We start from the raw sequence: 20,785 nt of genomic DNA, 5'->3' as shown, positions 1-20,785 counted from the left end.
ATGTTTCTCTTCTCTGAATCTCCCATTCCCCAACTTCCTTTTTAAAATTATATTTATTTATTGGGTCTTTGTTGAAGTGTGCAGGCTCTAGAGTGTGTGGACTCTGTAGCTGGGAAGCACACACTTAGCTGCAGTACGTGGGATCTAGCTTCCTGACTGGGGACTGAACCAGGGCCCCTGCACTGGGAATCTTAACCACTGGGCTGCCAGGGAAGTCCCCCGCCCCTTTTAAACTAGCATTTCATTCTTGTTTAGTGAATGCATATCTTCTCTTATTTCTCTGAGGATATCAATTATTGTTTTGATGGTTTTTGAGGAGAAAGGGGATTCTTTTTCTTCCAAATTTCTCTTTTTTGTTTTTATTCGCTGTCTTCCATGGTGAGGTTTTCCCCATGTATCTAGTAATCTTTGGCTGTCTTGTTCATAATTAAGAGCTGAAGGAAGAAAGGTAGTTAATAAACTAATTAGAAGTTCTGAGTGGGTGGGATGGAGGGGCTTGATGACTTTGTGATTCATTCTAGGTTCAGTTAGGTAAGCAATTTTTTGAGAACCCCCTTGATTTGCACATCTTTAGGTCTTTCCTCCTGAGTTAGGTTTTCCAGAGAAGAGTTTTCCAAATCTAACTAGAGTCATGTTTCTGAAACTCAAATTTTTGTAGTATAAACTGAATCACTTGTCAACTTTCCCCCACTACTGGCCTAGTGATAAATTCATTTTGGGCTTGTTCAGTTAGTTGCTAATTGGCCATCTGCTTTCTAGCTTCCAAAATTATTAATTCTCCTGTTCTTATTTTTTATATTTCTGAAAACACAGACACAAACACCATTTACGGCAGTTTTGGAAGCAATTAGATGGATGTATTCAAAAGTAACCTGAAATTAATGTGTTTTTAATAAAATCTTGTAATATGGTATGTATATATTTTATTGAAGGCAGCAAAATAGGGCAACACAGCCTATATTTGCTTTGAGCTGACTCCTATACAATACTTGGGGAAACATGGATTGCTTTAGAAAATAATCATAGTATTTCAAGAAGCAAGAGCCTTATTACTGCCCTTCTCCAATGAAAGGCTGAAGCCGAATGAAGGCCTCAGAGACGACACTGTTATCAGCTAATAGCAAATCTATAAACACAAGATTTTTTCCTTTCTCTGTTCTTTAGACCAAAGAACTAAGAACTACTTCAGATATAAGCTGAGGATGATTAAAACATTTTGAGATGGCACTTCCCTGGTGGTTCAGTGGTTAAGATTTTGCCTTCTAATGAATGGGATGCAAGTTTGATCCCTGGTAGGGGAGCTAAGATCCCTCAAGCCTCCTGGCCAAAACCAAAACATAAAACAGGAACAATATTGTAACAAATTCAACAAAGACTTTAAAAAGGTTCACATAAAAAAAAAATCTTTAAAAACAAAATACTGTGGGATAAGGAGACATGACAACTTACTGCAATGTGGGATCCCGGACTGGATTCAGAACAGAAAACTGGTGATTAAATAAGATCTATATTTTACCTAAAAATATTGTACCAATGTTTCTTACTGTCTGATTTTGAAAACTTTACTGTACTTATGGAAGATATCAGGGAAGTTAGGTAAACAGTACGCAGAAACTTTCCGTACTATTTTTACAACTTTAAGTCTAAAATTATTTCAAAACAGAGTTTTTTAAAAAACAAAAATAGATTTTTGGTTTGTCAGATTCTAAACCCTACAAAATATTAGAACATGGCAAAGAATGTTTTGTTGGTTTAATGATTATTGTTGCTGTTCAGTGGCTAAGTCATGTCTGACTCTTTGAGACCCCACGGACGCAGCACACCAAGCTTCCCTGTTTTGCACTCTGTCTCCCAGAGTTTACTCAAACTCAAGTCCGTTGAATCGGTGATGCCATCCAACCTCATCCTCTGGCATCCCCTTCTCCTCCCACCTTCAATCTTTCCCAGCATCAGGGTCTTTTCCAATGAATCAGTTCTTCACATCAGGTAGCCAAAGTATTGGAGTTTCAGCTTCAGCATCAGACCCTCCAGTGAATATTCAGGACTGATTTCCTTTAAGATGGACTGGTTGAATCTCCTTGCTGTTCAAGGGACTCTCAAGAGTCTTCTCCAACACCACAGTTCAAAGGCATCAATTCTTCTGCGCTCAGCTTTCTTTATAGTCCAACTCTCACATCCATACATGACCACTGGAAAAACCATAGCTTTGACTAGACGGACCTATGTTGGCAAAGTAGTGTCTCTGCTTTTTAATATGCTGTCTAGGTTGGTCATGACTTTCCTTCCAAGGAGTAAGCGACTTTTAATTTCATGGCTGCAGTCACCATAATATTAAAGATTTTGGAGTCCCCAAAAATAAAGTCTGTCACTGTTTTCATTGTTTCCCTATCTATTTGCCATGAAGTGATGGGACTGGATGCCATCTAAGTTTTCCGAATGTTGAGCTTTAAGCCAACTTTCCCACTCTCCTCTTTCACTTTCATCAGAGGCTCTTTAGTTCTTCTTCGCTTTCTGCCATAAGTGTGGTGTCATCTGCATATCTGAGGTTATTGATATTTCTCCCAGCAATCTTGATTCCAGCTTGTGCTTCATCCAGTCCAGCATTTCTCATGATGTACTCTGCATATAAGTTAAATAAGCAGGGTGTTCTCTTGACAAGTTAAATAACCAGCATATTCTCTTGACAAAACCCTGTTAGCCTTTGACCTGCTTCATATTGTACTCCAAGGCCAAGTCCTTGCTTTTCTGGGCATCTCTTGACTTCCTACTTTTTCATTCCAATCCCCTATGATGAAAAAGACATCATTTTTGGTGTTAGTTCTAAAAGGTCTTGTAGGTCTTCATAGAACCGGTCAACTTCAGCTTCTTTGGCAGCAGTGGTTGGGGCACAGACTTGGATTACTGTGATGCTGAGTGCAAACAAACTGAGATCATTCTGTCATTTTTGAGACTGCACCCAAGTACTGCATTTCGGAGTCTTCTGTTGACTATGAGGGCTATTCCATTTCTTCTAAGGAATTCTTGCCCACAATAGTAGATATAATGGTCACCTGAATTCACCCATTCCCATCCATTTTAGTTTATAGATTCCTAAAATGTCAATGTTCAGTCTTGTCATCTCCGGCTTGACTACGTCCAATTTACCTCGATTCATGAACCTAATATTCCAGGTTCCTATGAAATATTGCTTTTTACAAAACTTTACAAGACTTTACTTTCACCACCAAACACATCCAAAATTGAGCATCATTTCCGCCTTGGCCTAACTGCTTCATTCTTTTTGGTGTGCTCAGTCCCTCAGTTGTGTCCAACTCTTTGCGACCCTACAGACGGTAGCCCACCAGGTTCCTCTGTCCATAAGAATTCTGGAGTGGGTTGCCATTTCCTCCTCCAGGGGATCTTCCCAACCCAGGCATTGAACCTGTGTCTCCTGCGGCTCCTGCATTCGCAGTTGGATTCTTTACCACTGAGCCTGCGGAGAAGTCCTATTCATTCTCTCTAGAACTATCAGTAATTACCTTTGCTGTTCCCCAGTAGCATACTGGACACCTTCTGACCTGGGGGGTTCATCTTCCAGTGTTGTATCTTTTTGCCTTTTCATACTGTTCATGGGGTTCTCCAGGCAAGAATACTGGTGTGGTCCTCCAGTGGACCCCATTTTGTCAGAACTCTTCACTGTGATGCCTTCATCTTGGGTGACCCTGCATGGGCTCATGCCTTCATCAAGTTACACAAGCCCCTTCTGCCACCACAAGGCTGTGATCCATGATGGGGTGAATCTTGTTAACAGCTTAAAATGTACACAAAAGTGAAATGAAATTAATTTTTCTATATCATACTATTTCTGTTCTGAACCATTCAAATTTGTATTAAATAAGATGGTGATACATTTTAAATCTGAGCAAACCTAATTAAAAGGTCACTGCCCAAAACAGCTTTAACCATACCTAAAAGATACATGTGTGTGTGTGCACATACTTCAAAAATTATACAGCAAGACTTCCCAAAGGGTAGATTAACACTTCTGCAGGATGCTAACTGGTATTTTGTAGAAACTGAGTTTCATGGTCAAACAAATTTGGGAAATACTGGACTAATAAAGCTGAAAGGTTTCCTGTGAATTTTGAATAGAGAAAACTCACCTTTCTCCCTAAACCTATATATATTACTCATTCATTCATTTTATAGGAGGCAAGCTATAGAATTCACTTTCAAAAATACTTCTTTTATCAGAATGACCTTTAGAGCACTGGTTCCCCAGAGTATGAAGGTAAACAATGGCAAAAGAGAAAAGACATGTATAACTGGATAGCCTATTAATTGGTATTAAGTCAAGAACTGCCTATAATTCCTTCTTTGAAATAATTACATACTAATAGAATTATAGCTAATATTTATTAAAGATTTATTATGTGCCAGGTATTTCACAAAGTTTTTGCTATTCATTTTCTCATTTATTGTTAAAAACAACTCTATGAGTCAGAACTAGTATCACCAGTTTTACAGGTGAGGAAAATGAGCATTAGTTGTCATTCTCTCACGGTTACACATTTAGCAAGTGGAAAGGGCTGGGAGCTAACCCTAACTCAATCTGGTTTCCAAGCTTGAGCTCCCTCACCAAATATGATATAATAAAAAGTTGTTTCAAGATTGCCTTGAAATAAATTCAGTTTCTCCTAATAATATTTTAGAAAGCTGGCTGGGATACTTTTCATTATGTCATCTTGCACAGCCTTAAAGGAAAATTAGGTACTAAAATCCATGTTGACCCATCAACCAGACTTGGTAGCATTTAAGATTTAAAACATTTTTATAAATGTTTATAAGGAATACATATTGGGTTAAAACTGGTAGAATTATATCTTATGAATTCCTTCTTAAAGAGTAAAAATCTCCTAACATGATAGAATATCTTTCTAAAAAGTGAAATCTTGGCTTATATAGTTATCAACAATCAGGGTAATTTCATAATGCTAGAATAACATATCAAGAACACCTGTGCACATAAAATTATTTACCCAATGCAACACCAAACACAATTTTAAGGGCATAAAAAACTGGATTTACATCTATGTAGAGCAATTCCTTGAGCTAAAATACATATAGATTTAGTTATTTTAAAGATTAATGCTTAAGTATTTCTTCTGTGTATTTGAAAGTTGCTATAAGTCAAATTCTGAGAATCTGGTCTTGTTTGGGCATTTAGATGTAAGCTAACATTTCCCCAAAAAACTAGTAACTCAAGTTTCTTCAGAAAATATCTAATTCTATTTTATCGGTGGATCAAAGTGTTATAAACCACAGCAAATCATGTATTTTTTTTAAAACCAGGAGTCAGAATTATGTAAGAATTATTATGGAGAAATAGCAGAAACAATAACCTCAATTTCTAAAAGCTTTATATTTAACTGAATGATTCTTTTATATTTCAGAATGAAAGAAATCTATAAGTATATTCTCGTTGGAGTTTTCGCATTTAAAGTTGAAGAACAAGTGGAAGCTAAGAAGACAAGAGGGCTTCCCAGGTGGCTCCATGGGAAAGAATCCACCTGCCAATATAGGAGACACAGGAGATGTGGGTTTGATCCCTAGGTCTAGACGATCCCCTGGAATAGGAAATGGCAACCCATTCCAGTATTCTTGTCTGGAAAACTCCATGGACAGAGGAACCTGGCGGGCTACAGTCCATGGGGTCACAAAGTGTTGGCAATGATTAAGCGACTGTGCATGAATACATGAGAAAAAAGCTAAGTCATTTCAGTCGTGTCCGACTCTGTGCGACCCTGGCAACCCACTAGGCTCCCCCGTCCCTGGGATTCTCCAGGCAAGAATACTGGAGTGGGTTGCCATTTCCTTCTCCAATGCATGAAAGTGAAAAGTGAAAGTGAAGTCGCTCAGTCGTGCCTGACTCTTAGCGACCCCATGGACTGCAGCCCACCAGGCTCCTCCGTCCATGGGATTTTCCAGGCAAGAGTACTGGAGTGGGGTGTCATTGCCTTCTTCGACATAAGAAGTATAGAGGTCTTTTATTTTCTATAATTTACATGGGGAAGCAAAAAAAAAAAAAAAAGGCCTTGACTTAAAGCATTTTCCCTGAGTTTCAGCTCTGCTACAAGCTAGCAGCAATCTTGTTCAAGTCACTTAAAATTGCTTGTTTATGCTGTAAAAGGAAGGCATGAGATGATTTCTAAAATCCATTTGAGCTTTAAAATCCAGTGATTCTAATTAGTTTACTGACTTCAGAAGACAGTACAAAATATTTATGGAAAATGCACACCCCCTGTAAACAGGTTAAGAAAAACCACGACACTGAATTAATCATCGGTGCTTCTTCAGCCTGACCCTAAGGCAGAGGGGAGCAATAAGGGCCAGTAGAGTGGAGTAGGAGCAGTATTGTTCCCAGAACATTTTAGCTCTAGTTTCTGGTTTTGAGGGCTTCCCTTGTGGCTCAGCTGGTAAAGAATCCGCCTGCAATGTGGGAGACCTGGGCTCAATCCCTGGGTTGGGAAGATCCCCTGGAGAAGGGAAAGGCACTTCAGCATCCTGGCCTGGAGAATTCCATGGATTGTGTAGGACATGGGGTCACAAAGAGTTGGACACGACTGAGCGACTTTCACTTCACTTCTGTTTTTGAGGGGTGGGGTGGGTAATAATAATCAATAATTAGTAAGTAAATAAATGAAGGCATGCAAAGGAGAAAAAGCAATAATCTTAACAATATTAACAATTTGCTGAAAGGGTGTCCTGAGTCTTACATGAATCAAAGGGCAATTTTTTCTACTGAAAAACATGACTGCCTGCCTCTGAGTGTGGTTTTCTGTAGCAACTTTTACATTTCAGGCCAGGCGATGGTTTCCTCATTAACCCAGCTGTGAACCTGTCCAGCTGCTCACAGGCATCAACACTCCCAAGCTGGAGTGTATAAGTAATTGCCTTTTAAGGGTCAATTGGTAACAAGTGTGGGTAATTTGAATAGGCTTATCATCCTCTACTTTTTTTTTATTTTGGGGAAAAATCAGGACCTCTCCTGGAAAAGTGGATGACTGCATAAGTGAATCCCCTGTTGTCTGAGACCTCTAATTCTAGCCTGGAGATGGAAGATGCTAATGATCATACTTACATGGCAGGTCAAAGGTAATATGGCCCAACAATACACAACGTGAGTAAGGACCGGGCCCTATTTTTACCGTTATATTCCAGAAGTCGTCCTTTGGGGAAATGGACCCACTGTTCAGGGTTATAGCTGCTTGGCTACATTTGAGTGGATTATCAATCCACAAGGCATCTTCAAGTAAGGGTTAGTGGGTAATTCCAAGTGAGGATGATTAGACTGATCTTCTGACAGAAGAAAATACAAGAAAATCTGGCTTCAACTCCAGAGAAAGGGTGTACAGAAAAGAGAAGAAATTGAGGAGGATGAACAATATGGGGTCTGAGTCATCTTTACTTGGAGGTGTGCTCAAAGACCCACCAATGAGGAGGGCTGTAACATCTACAGTGCACTACGACACAGTAGGCAGGCCACTCAACTAGCCCTCACATCTCTGCTCTAAAGCCACCAGCAACTTATTTGGAATGTTGTTACTGACTGGTGTGTACTCTGCTTTAGAAGCTTCTTTTTTCCCCCCCCATTCAGAAATCATTTACTAAATGTCCATTATATGCCACTGGGAGTAATAAGAAGAGGGACTAATAGTTCCTGCCCTCAACAGGTTGCAATAGGTTGGCTGCAATAGGTTGGAAGAATGTGTACCCAAATATAAATCTCATATCTGAAGATCACTCACCAAAGTTCGTCTACTTCAAATACTTTGGTTATTTATTCCTGCTGGCATTTGGAAAAATATCTAAACATACAGGAACTGAGAACCTTTCTTCTCTGCAGGCAGGCTCAGTGATAATCAAGCCTCTGCAGACCCAGGTGGGAGACCCCTAACTGCTCTCTCTCTTGCTCATGCACAGTATGGTACCAAATGACTGTCAAAACAAGCTCTCACATTTAAGAGCATGGGACACTTCTAGCTCAATGTTAATACCATCTAAAACATTCTGGAAACAAAAATTCCAGATTTCATTGCTTATTTCTCATTTTTATGTCAGAAATCCTTTCTTTTTGTTTTCTCCATCAACAAGATGGAACTATCCAACGTAAACAAGATCTATATTAAAATACAGCAATTCAGTTCAGTTCAGTCTCTTAGTCATGTCCGACTCTTTGTGACCCCATGGACTGCAGCACACCAGGCTTCCCTGTCCATCACCAACTCCTGGAGCTTACTCAAACTCAAGTCCATTGAGTCAGTGATGCCATCCAACCATCTCATCCTCTGGTGTCCCCTTCTCTTCCCTCCTTCAATTTTTTCCCAGCATCAGGGTCTTTTCAAATGAGTCAGTTCTTCGCATCAGGTGGCTAAAGTATTGGAGTTTCAGCTTCAGCATCAGTCCTTCCAATGAATATTCAGGACTGATTTCCTTTAGGATGGACTGGTTGGATCTCCTTGCAGTCCAGGGAACTCTCAAGAGTCTTCTCTAACACCATAGTTCAAAAGCATCAATTCTTTGGTGCTCAGCTTTCTTCACAGTCCAACTCTCACATCCATACACGACCACTGGAAAAACCATAGCTTTGACTAGACGGACTTTTGTTGCCAAAGTAATGTCTTTACTTTTTAACATGCAGCAGCAGCTCACAATAATGAAAAGCACAAATAAAGGACATTAACCAGGACAAATGATTTTTAAAAAGATGATAAAAACAATTATTTCAAAGAACTATTTAAACAAGCAATCTCCACAGCTTCTCTAATTTATTCTCCCTATAAGACTACCAGGTAGGCATTATTATCTTTGTTTGATAGATGAAGAAACTGAAACCTGGGAAGGTAAAATGATTTTATTCAAGATAAATTTATTGCAATAAGGTTGAAAATTCTGACTCTGATCTTGTTTTACTCATCCAACCAGCTATCAAATTTTGTTTATTCTACTCTCATAATTTCTCTTTAATGTATTTCCTCCTTTATATAATCACTGCAGCCCCGATTCCAGAACCCCATTATCAACTTCAACCACAGGACCCTTTCCTAACCAGTCTTCCTACTTCTCTACTATCTTGTATACACAAGAGATCCATTTTCTGAAGCACCATTCTGCTCACTTCCATTTCCCGCTCAAACATCTTTAACAAAGTCATTTTTCAGTCAGGCACTCAAACACTTCCCAATCTGTGCTCTCGAGTGACCTTTATCCCACCGTACTCCCCACTCATCTCCACCAAGCATCCAGGCTTCATCAAACAGAAACCCAAGCTTTTATTCAAAGACGTTTTAATCTTTTTTGTCTCTCCAACTTTGCTTTGAGAAATGACTTTCCTAATTCTTCCCACCACATCAAAGCATGTCTGAATTCCAGGCACTCATAGTACAAGGCCTAAGTCTATGCCTTCTCCACCAAGGAGCCTGAGCTTCTCTCCTCAGGCTGCCCATGGCACATCTCTATCTTCCTTTTTTTTTCCCCCAAGAAATATTTACTGTGTAACTATTAAGTGCTAGTTACTATGGTAAATCAAGCAAAAAAAGCTTACACTTTAGTTAGGGAGTCACTAGTGAACAAAAAACCATTGCATCCTATAAGGTCCACAGAAAGTGGTCAGCTCAGGAGTCTACCTGAGCCTAAATGAAGGGTACATGAATTTGGCTCTGCCTAGGAAAGTCAAGAGGGGCTTCCCAGGAGAGCTAACACTTGAACTGAATGGGAAAAGCTGCACAAGTGTCTGCTCAGAAGACCAGTGCATATATATAATCACAGGCATTGAGCTGGACATGCAGAGTCAGAGTGGCAGACGGGATTCCCATAGTGTAAAAAACAACAGCATACCACCACAAAGGGCTATTTTATGAGCCACAATAAAATGTTTGTGGAAGCAAGTTTTAAATTGAAAACTGTTATACAAATTTAAGATACCATTTATTTATAAAGTGAAAGAAAGTAAAGTCGCTCAGTCATGTCTGACTCTTTGCAACCCCATGGACTGTAGACTGCCAGGCTCCTCCATCCATGGGATTTTCCCAGCAAGAATACTGGAGTGGGTTGCCATATCCTCCAGGTGATCTGCGTGACTCAAGGATCGAACCTGGGTCTCCTGCATTGCAGGGAGACTCTTTACCATCTGAGCCACCAGGGAATCCCTCATTTATTTATAAATAACTTATAAATGCTTCTCATCTACCTTTGGAATGTAATTGGCCACAGGAATTACCAGACTCTTAAGAAACATATGAGTAGAAGGTAAAGGTTTAACAGTATCATTTATAAAGTTGGCAATCTAGGTTTCACAATATACTGTTCTACTGCTCAATTTCTCTCTATGCACACATCCCCTTGCCTGAGAAACACACACCCATACACAACTTCCAAAGGTAAAGGGCTTAAGAGCAGTGGATCTACACTCATATTTTAAATGTACACTTAAAAATATAAGCAGAATCTTCAACTAGAGCTTCCAGATAATTTCCCTTTTTACTGTTAGCAACCTCCTAACATGACAGAACCTGTGCTCAGTTTGTAGGTACAAGTCAAGGAGTTTCCATTTTTCCACAGCACTAATGAATTCACAATCTATTCACAAGGATTCCCAGTCTTACTTCAATATATCTTTAGGAACTCAAATTGGTCAACACAATATAAAATAATATAATGAATAGTTTGTCATGTGGATGAGGAACACATGTCTAAACTGTATATATTAATATGAAGGAACAGAGCTCACTGTCATCAGAAACACAGAGTCTGGATTCTGAAACCATGGGAAACTGTGGCAATGAGAGAGAGAAAGAAAGAGAAATGGGTAGGGTGTGGAGAGGTGTACTGTGCCTTGTACATGACCAGGAAATGATTCAGGGAAGGGACTTCTGGCTCTAATGGCATGAACAGGTTAGTGAATCCTCTCCTCAAAACAATAAGAAAACTTAGTCATTTCAGGGTTCTGGAAATCAATCAAAGGCAGATAACAAATAGAGAAATTTCATGAAAAGGTGCTACAGCTTTAGGGTTAATACCAGCAGGAGGCTACAAACCTACTTCCTGGGGCTATTCCAACCCAAGAACTCCATCCTCTAATCCTCAGCTCTGCCAGGAGAGCTTTCAGGATAGAGTTAGGCGAAGACTCTTAAGAGTCCCTTGGACAGCAAGGAGATCAAACCAGTTAATCCTAAAGGAAATCAATCCTAAATATTCATTGGAAGGACTGACACTGAAGCTGAAGCTCCAATACTTTGGCCTCCTAATGTGAAGAGCTGACTCATTAGAAAAGAACCTAACACTGGGAAAGACTGAAGGTAGGAGGAGAAGGGGACGAGAGAGGACAAGATGGCTGGATGGCATCACCGACTCAATGGACATGAGTTTGAGCAAGCTCCAGGAGATGGTGAAGGACAGGGAAGCCTGGTGTGCTGCGGTGTGTGGGGTTGCAAAGAGCTGGACACGACTGAGAGACTGAACAACGACAAAGGCCATGAAAACCAGTAGTTCTGCTGTCAGAGGGAGTAGACTCAGCTTGGGGTACTGGGGTGGGGTACAGTAGAAAGCCACGGCTTTGTCAGAAAAAGTGGCAAACTTGGTAGGAACCTAACTGGTTCTTCTAGCTTGAGGTTGTGGTCTGACTGGTGTGTGTGACAGATCAGCCAGAAATACGAAGGGAAGATCCTGGAAATGAGAGAATTGTAGAATAACAAGTTATGTTCTCCTGACATTCCCGACTGACTGAAAATGCTGGGATGGGGAGCGGGGAGACAAAAGAGGGTGCACCAAAAGAAAAAGTGAAGGCATACTTGAGAACTGGCTGGACTCTAAAGGCACTTCCCAAATCACAAACAGATCAATAGAAGGTAGAAGCTTTCCACACTCCAGGTGCTTAAGCACAACTTATGCCCAAATCACTGTCTATGAAGAGAGAGGAGTGACTCCCAGCCAGGATAAAAAGTAAAAAGGAGAATAAAGATCATTAAGCAGACACATCAGTGACCATGGAGGAGTCATGCTCCACAGTTTAATCCAGGTAAAGTACTAAAAACACACAAACACTCATCTCTATGTTTCTCAAAAAACCAACAAACTTCAGAGTGTTGAAATACATTACTAAAACATCTAATTTACTAAAAAGTTACAAGACATGCAAAGAAATAGGAAAAGTGAGGCCCTGACTCAAGTAAACAAGCAGTAACTAGAAAAAGGCTCTCAGCGGCCTAGACCTTGTAGCAGCTGACTTCAAAGTAACAATGACAAATGTATTCAAAGAATTAAAGGAAACGTGACAAGAATTAAAGGAAATATTCCCTAGTCAAGTAGGGGATCTTGACAGAACTACAGAAATCCTAAATGAAAATTCTAGAGTTGAAAAGTACATTAACTAAAATAAAAAGTCACCAGATGAGCTCAATAACTGATTGGACCTGGTGGAATAAAGAATAAGTAAACTGAAACAGATTAATCAAAATTATCCAATCAAAAGAAGAGAAAGAAAAAACACTTTAGAAAAATGAAAAGAACTTTAGATCCAGCTTAAAAACAAACAGAATCTGAACCTGTAGGGAACAAACAAGCATCCCCACATACTTGTGGCAAAAGTCCCAGAAGAAGAGAAGGCAAGAACAAATATTCAAAAAAATTATGTCAAAAAATTTCCCAATTTTGATGGAAAACAATCCGCAGACCCCTAAATTTCAATAAAATGCAAGTATGATAAAAACAAAAATATCTATCCTCAATCTATCAATGTTAAACTGCTCAAAGCCAAAGATAAACCAAAAATCTTGAAGACCACAAGAGAAAAACAGCTCATCACATACAGGGGCACAACAGCAGGGTTAACAACTGACTTCTTGCTTATGTCATAGGGCTGAGAACACAGGGAGAAACTGTCAACCAAGAATTCTACAGCTAGCAAAACTATCCTTCAAAAATGAAGACAAAAGAAAGACATTCCTAGATAAACAAAATCAGAAAATTTGTTTCAAGCAGACCTAGCCTCCAGAAAATCCTACATGATGTACTATCAGCTAAAAGGAAATGACATTAGAAAATAACTCAAATCCATAGGAAGATATGAAGATCAATGGAAATGGTAAATTTCTTTACAGATAAAAGATCTTTTAAAGCAATAACGGTACTACTATATTGTTTCATTTCATATGACAATAACCAAGCAGAAAGGATGGTAAGGGACAGAACCCCACTGGACCAAATTGCTATATTTTACCAACAGCATAATACATACATACAAACACACACACACACACAGCCATCAGTAGGTTGTAATAACTCCAAGATGTAATTCTTGATTAAGAACTAAGAAAATACAAAAATAACAACAAAAATAAATAATTTAAAAAATTGCAAAGGGATTCAAAAGATACAGAAAGAATTTATTTAACATAAATCAGTAAAGAAGGAACAATAAAGGATGAGAGACATATAAGAACAAATAGTAAAATGGCAGACATAAATCCACCTATATTAACAATTATATTAAAAGTAAATAGACTAAATACTCTGATACAAAGGCAGTAATTTTCAGACTTCAAAAATAAGTAAGATCCAGATGTATGTTTGTTTGTTTGTTTTTCTCCAAGAGACATATCTTAGATTCAGAGTTTGAAACTAAATGAAGGAAAGAGATGTCATGCAAATAGTAATTACAAGATAGACGCAGTGGTCATATTAGTATCAGACAAAACAGACTTAAGACAGGAACAACTAACAGAAACAAAAAGGGACATTTCATATTGATAAAAGGCCTAATTGGTTAGGAACATTCTGTAGGACAGACCATCTCATCTACTAAGCTGTAAAACAAGTCTCATTAAGTTTAAAAAGACTGAAATCATACAAAGTATATTCTCTGAGAACAATGGGATTATAAAGAGAAAGACTTGGGACATCCTTAGACATCTGGAAATTAAACAACACACTTCTATAAAAGCTAGGACTAAAGAAAAAGTCATAAGGAAAAACTTAAGAATATCTTGAACTGAATGAAAATGCAAACACAATATATCACACTTTATGGGATGCAGCTACAGGGAAACTTAAGGGGTAAAGTGTAGCTTTAAACATAAATTAGAAAGGATAAAATTCTAAAATCAATGACCTAAGATTACATGTCAAGAAGCTAGCAAAATAGGACCAAATCAAACCCAAAGCAAGCAGAAGGAAAGAAATAATAAAGATCAGAATGGAAATAAATGACATACAAAACAGAAAAACAACAGATTTTAAAAAGTCAATGAAATCGAAAGCTGGTTTTCTAGAAAAAGCTGCAAAATCAAAAAACCTTAGCTAGATTAACCAAGAAAAAAAGAGAAGACATAATTACCAAAATCACGGATGAAAGGGTGGGTATCAGTACGAATGCAGTAGAAATGAAAATAATCAACAGAATTATTATTAGAATAACTTTATACCAACAAGATAGCTAATTAGCAGGTAATAGAAAAATTCTAGAAAAACACCAATTACCAAAACTGATTTAATAAGAAATAGAAAATAGAAAAAAGAAAAACACTGATAACTAGCAAAGAAATAGACTTAGTGATTAAAATACCTTGATAAAGCCTCTGATTTATAATATTTTATTCTTTCTTTTTCCTTCTTTTCTAGTACTTCTGTTAAATCTGTAAGTTCATCATCATTTGTACATGATTTGGAAATGCAGCCAATACAGCAGCCTGTGTATTTTAATTCTAGAATGGATGTTATGGAAAGCCTCATTTGTTACCACCATGCCCAGACTTTTCAAATAAATTGTCTATTATAGTCCATTACCTATGAAGTTAAAAATTATGTGCTTCTATATAACTCTGATTGACACTGATAAGATAACATGTCTTCAAGGGAAGAATGGATTTTTCTTGGTAGTCCAATAAAAGAAAATGGAAAGTATTAGCAGGTTAAATCTATCCTTATGCAACAAAAGCTTCCCCTACAAGGCTCTTTACAGGGAAGTAAATCTTATCAAGTGGTGTAAAGGCTGAGTAAAGCTCTCCTCCTAATAATCTGATACAGAAAGGCAAAAAGAAAGCTAAAAACTAGAGAGAGATCTTTCTATGCAGAGTATAGGACATTTTTATCTTAGGAAATATACCACACAATCCCACAAACAAAATGATTTCCTGTATGATGTGATAACTGTAATTTATGATGCTTCCTTTACTCCCGTAACAGGTCAAGTCAAAGAGGTAGGCTGGGGCCAGGGATTAGTAAACCAGGTATGAGTTTGGATTTTATTCTAAGTATGTTAGAAAACCATTAGACTCAAACAGGAAAATAGCATTATTTGCATTAAGAGACAAAGGATCTTGGCCGCTATGTGATAAATTAGGCAACAGTAACAGAAAAAGTGAAAAGGTTTGGATTCGAGTGGTGACAATGATGATGAACACCTCACACGAATGAAATTCTTTTAAGTCTCCTAAAAGCCACTTTAAACAGGTGCTACTGGCTTCATCTTGCAGATGAGCATGCCAAGGCAGAGAGAGATTAAATAACTGGCCAAAGGTCATACTACTAATTACAGACGATATTAGGACTCAGACTTAAAAAATCTGGTGGAAATGCTGAGCTCTTAATTATAGACACTATCCAGCTATGGTCTTAGGATGAAGAGAAAAGGCTGAAGTAAGAAAAAATTCTAGAGTCACGGTGGCCAAGACTTGCTAACGGACTGGATGCAGAGATGATGGAAATAGAGAAAAAAATCATTCACAGGTTTTGTTTGAGCAACTAGGTGAATTTAGTAGTATCATTATACAACAGAGACAGGATAAAAAACAGGAGGGAAAGGAGTCCTAGGACCCAGCTCTGGAGTACTACATTTAAAAGCTGAATAGAGAAAGATGAACCAGCAAGAAAGACCAACAAAGGACTTTCAGTGCCTAAGAGGGAAACAGGGAGTGTCATGAAAGCCAACAACTCAAGTGTCTCAAGGAGGAAGGAGGAGGCAGTGTGTAGAATACTGCTGACAGATTGTGGAGAATGAGGACAGAGAAGGACTGTGAGATTTTTGCAGAATGAAGGTGACCCGTAAAGCTGAAAAGAGCAGCCTCCTGCTAAGTTAACTCTCATCATCACACTTACCTTGTTTTACTGTCTGTCCCATGTCTAGACTGTAAGCTCCTGGGCAATGACCGTGAGCTTTGTCCTAAATCCTTATTTTCTAATTACAATGCTTGGAGTAGAATGGAAATTACATTAGTGCTATGCAATGTAATGTAAATGCAAAATTAATTCAAAGGGTCTTTGGGTATGATGATTAAGAAGATTTCAATAGGACGATGACAGGCCTCCTTCTGTTTTGCCACCTCATCACTCACGTACCGTCAGAGATCCGTTCTGTGTGCTGGGTGAGTTGCTGCTCTGCTCCCCGTGGGCTTGCGTGCTTCCGTAGAGTGTCAGGTTATGCTCACTGGTCTGGCCGGCATAGTCCTGAGTGTGTGGCACTCCATACTCTGTGGGAATTCCATTCTGTGGAGGTGGTGGAAACGGGATGGTAGTAAAAGGCTGAACCATTGCGTCAGGAGTTGTTGTTGGCTCCTGGTTACCCTGGAACAAACAGAGAAAGAGAAGATAAGACTAAAAAAAAAAAGTTGACTAGTTACCAAAGGACCAAAGATTTTCCTTTAAACCAAACTTTTTTAAATGCAAGGAAATTTGTTACAGAAGATAAGTTACAAGATTTGAAATTTGTTTGAGCCATTACTGTTTCCTTTAGTACACTCTATTCCTTTAGTGATTATTAGGGGAAAACAAATTAATTTCACTAAATTACAATTCTTTGTAATTTATTTCTAATTTGTTGAAGATGCCAATACTTTGGCCACCTGATGCAAAGAACTGACTCATTTGAAAAGACCCTGATGCTGTGAAAAGACTGAAGGCAGGAGGAGAAGGGGATGACAGAGGATGAGATGGTTGGATGGCATCACCGACTTAATGGACATGAGGCTGAGCAAGCTCCGGGAGTTGGTGATGGACAGGGAAGCCTGGTGTGCTGCAGTCCACGGGGTCGCAAAGAGTTGGACATGACTGAGTGACTGAACTGAAATTACAATTCATAGCAACAGGTAGAATGACAGTATAAATTAAATTCTCAAAACCAGATGATATACACCTCTAGATTTTAAGAACACAGAATTCAGGAGAAAGTACATTGTTAACAAAATTAATCTTTGAATTTCAAGGTAGAGATTTATTTAAGTCTTGGCCACTAAGTTAATTAAAAAAACAAACAAACAAACAAAACCAAACCTTTCCTTAAATTAGAAACTGGACAAAAAAATTTCCTAGACAAAAATCTTGAGTTTTTCATAATTACTGCTAGCATTTCAAGGCTAGCAGATACTTCTCCACATGGCGTCCATCCCCAGATGCTTACTTGGGATCTCATGTGATAGCTCAAATATCACTACAGGACATACAGTAACAGCAGGAACTCGTTAGAAGCCACTTTGACTCCATAGCCCCTGTCTTATTTCTGTTCCGTCTTTAAGTTCAGATACAAACTAGGAGTTAAATCTTGTGTAAGAGATTTTGTAAAATCCTCCCTTCTCAACAACTTACCTTCTGACCTCCCATTTTAGTCCATAAAAGGCAGAGTCATTATTTTACTAACAACAAACACATTTTCAAAGTCCGGGGCCACTATCCTTTTGGAAATAGCTGAAAGAGATGGTCAAATGCTTCAAAGTGGTAGCACTTTGATAAACCCCTTCCCCGATATTTTAGACATCATAGCATTAGGGATCAAAGAAAATCTGGGTTTACATCACTTGGATTCCTCCTAGTCATGAGCATCACTTCCTTCAAACAACAAAGTAATTATTCCTCTTTCTTCCTCAGTTATGGTTATCCTTCTTTCTCCTCAATTTAAGAAGGGATTCTCTACCCACTGAGAGCTACAGGAAACTGAACTTCCAGCAGCACTGTCTAACACCATTCCAGGTTTTTAGCATTAATTTGATGGCCATTAAACTCATTGGAAAAGACTCTGATGCTGGGAAGGATTGGGGACAGGAGGAGAAGGGGACGACAGAGGATGAGATGGCTGGATGGCATCACTGACTCGATGGACATGGGTTTGAGTGAACTCTGGGAGTTGGTGATGGACAGGGAGTCCTGGCGTGCTGCGATTCATGGGGTTGCAAAGAGTCGGACAAGACTGAGTGACTGAACTGGACTGAAACTCATACTATCGCAAAAAAAATGAATCCAAAACTGGAGAAAGATCTCACATTACTTTTTAAAGGAAGGTTCAACTATCCTTTAAAATCTGCCTAAAATAAAACAGAACAAATTTACAAAGGCTGTTATAAATAGAGAAATATATGATCATAGATTGGAAAGCTGGATATTCTGAAAATGACAATGCACCCCAAATTCCACAAACCCAATCAAAATCTCAGCAGGTGTTTTTGTATAAATTAACAAGTTGTTATTAAAATTTATATGGAAATGCAAAGTATCTAGAGTAGTTAAGACAATAACACAAACTGGAGGACTTATACTACCTGAGTTCAAGACTTACAAAGTGATGATAATCATCATAGTGTGGTACTGGTTTAAAAACATACAACAGATAAACGAGATAGAAAAGAACCCAGAGACAGAAATAAACATTTACAGTGAATATTAAGGCATCAAGTCCATTCAGCGGGGGAAAGACATTTTAATAAATGAAAAACTGAATACCCAATGAAAAAAATAACCTCAACTTTCACCCTATATTTGTAAAAGTTAACCTGAAAGAGATAATAGACCTAAGTGTAAGAGCTGAAACTATAAAACTTTTAGAAAAGGCAGCAAAATCTTCACACCTTTGCGATAAACAAGAAATTTTGGGGACATAAAAAAATGAAGAACTATTAAAGAAAAAAATGACAGAGTAGATTTCACCAAAATTAAAAACAATTGTTCTCCGAAAATCAACTTAAAATAATAAAGAGACAAGGCAGAGACTGCGAGACAATATTCACAATACATATATCTGGAAAAGGACACCAGAATCTATAAAGAAATGTTACAGATCACAATGAAAAGAACAAGGCGTTTGAAAGAAAGCTAACGACTTTTTAACAACCACATCCCACAGAAAGATATACCAATGGGCAGAAAATAGTTGAAAAACTATTTTAAAATACATTAATGCCTATTTTAAAACTAGCAATAATAATCTATTCAAAAGTACCCAAATTTAAATTATAATATAAAACATACAATGTATAAGATCTGAATAAACAGAAAGGTATATTTTATTTCTGAGTAATAATAAAAGGTTAATCATTCCCCAAATAAAATATAAACCTAGTATAATTTCCAATTAGAAGCAAATCAAATGGTGCCTAAAGAAGGAAACAGGACCAAATACTTTTCTAACTTGCATATGAAAAAATACTAATAAAGTCTGCAAAAGGAAAACCCATGAAGGAGGAGATACTCTATCATATATTAAAACTTGCCATAAAACTATTATGATTCAATAGTAGGAATATACAAAATGACTAAAGGAACACTGATAATCCTGATTCAAGTTTATATGGAAACTCAATAGAAGATAAAAATGGCATTTCAATTCAGTGGAGGGGATGATTATTTATCATATGGTATTGGTATTAAAGAGGTTTCCCTGGTGGCTCAGATGATATTTGTATTGAATAGAAGTTGGCTACCCACCAAAAAGAAAATACTCATGCTCCATGCAAAAAAAAAAAAAAGGAATAAAATATAATTAAAACTATGAAAATGTAAGAAATATTGGGAGTGTTACTGGGGTGGGGCGATTCTTAAGTAAGACAGGAAACCTAAAACCCAGAAAAGTTAAAAAAAAAAAAAAAGATTTGGCTATGGAAGACAGGAAGAAAAGGAGAGAGGAGGGGGAGGAGAGGAAAGAGAGGGGAGAAATGGATTTTAAAGTCAAAAGAAAAACCAACTGGGGAAAACATCTACAACGTAAGACAGACACACACTGGTAACCATCACTAAGTGCAGGTTATTTAACCTGATGAGAAACACACACACAAACAGAAAAAGAGGCAAAGAATACAACAATTCACAGAAGATGAAATACAAATGGCTGTATGATAAAAATGCTTAATCTCACTAATAAATTGAAATACATATTAACGTCAAAATATCCATTTTTTTCGCCATCAAATCATAAAAAAATTAAAAAACCATTTTATTGACATAATTGACATATACAGTTGGCCTTCTCTGTGGGCTCTGCAGCGTGTATTCAAATAACCACTGATTGAAAAATACTAGGGAAAAAAAAAATCCCAGAAAAGTAAAGCTTTATTTTGCCATAGTCCAGCAACTATTTACATTGTATTTATAACTATTTACATGACATTTACACTGTACTAGGTATTATAAGCAATGTAGACGTGATTAAAAACATATGGGAGGGGACTTCCCTGGTAGTCAGGTGGTTAAAACTCGGTGCTCCCAACGCAGAGGGCACAGGTTCAATCCCTGGTCAGGGAACTAAGATCTCACAGGCCAAAACAATAAAAATTTAAAAAATTAAAAAAAAAATATGGGAGGATGTGCACAGGTTATATGCAGATATTAGTTATGCCATTTTATACAAGGGACTTGAGCATCTGCAGATTTTGGCATCTGCAGGGGGTCCTGGAACCAATCCCCTGTGGATACCAAAGGACAATTCTACAATAAACCCCATTGATTTATTCATAGTGTATGCTCTGGTAAGTCCCTGTGGATACCGAGGGAC

The 20,785-nt window shown here is 38.0% G+C and overlaps 1 protein-coding gene across 21 annotated transcripts in view; it reads right to left on the bottom strand.

The window, feature by feature from the left end:
• RBFOX2 (RNA binding fox-1 homolog 2) overlaps nucleotides 1-20,785 on the bottom strand; it is a 288,451-nt gene that overhangs the window by 45,266 nt on the left and 222,400 nt on the right. For all 21 annotated transcript variants that reach the window (XM_055574468.1, XM_055574474.1, XM_055574431.1 and 18 more), the window contains one exon: nucleotides 16,372-16,596. In XM_055574468.1, coding sequence (XP_055430443.1) covers nucleotides 16,372-16,596 — 225 coding nt within the window. The remainder of the gene's footprint in view (nucleotides 1-16,371; nucleotides 16,597-20,785) is intronic.

This window comes from Bubalus kerabau, chromosome 1, assembly GCF_029407905.1.
Source record: "Bubalus kerabau isolate K-KA32 ecotype Philippines breed swamp buffalo chromosome 1, PCC_UOA_SB_1v2, whole genome shotgun sequence".
In the NCBI taxonomy this organism is placed as follows: domain Eukaryota; kingdom Metazoa; phylum Chordata; class Mammalia; order Artiodactyla; family Bovidae; genus Bubalus; species Bubalus kerabau.
Note: the sequence above shows the minus strand (reverse complement) of the source record. Positions and strands in the feature narration are given on the sequence as shown.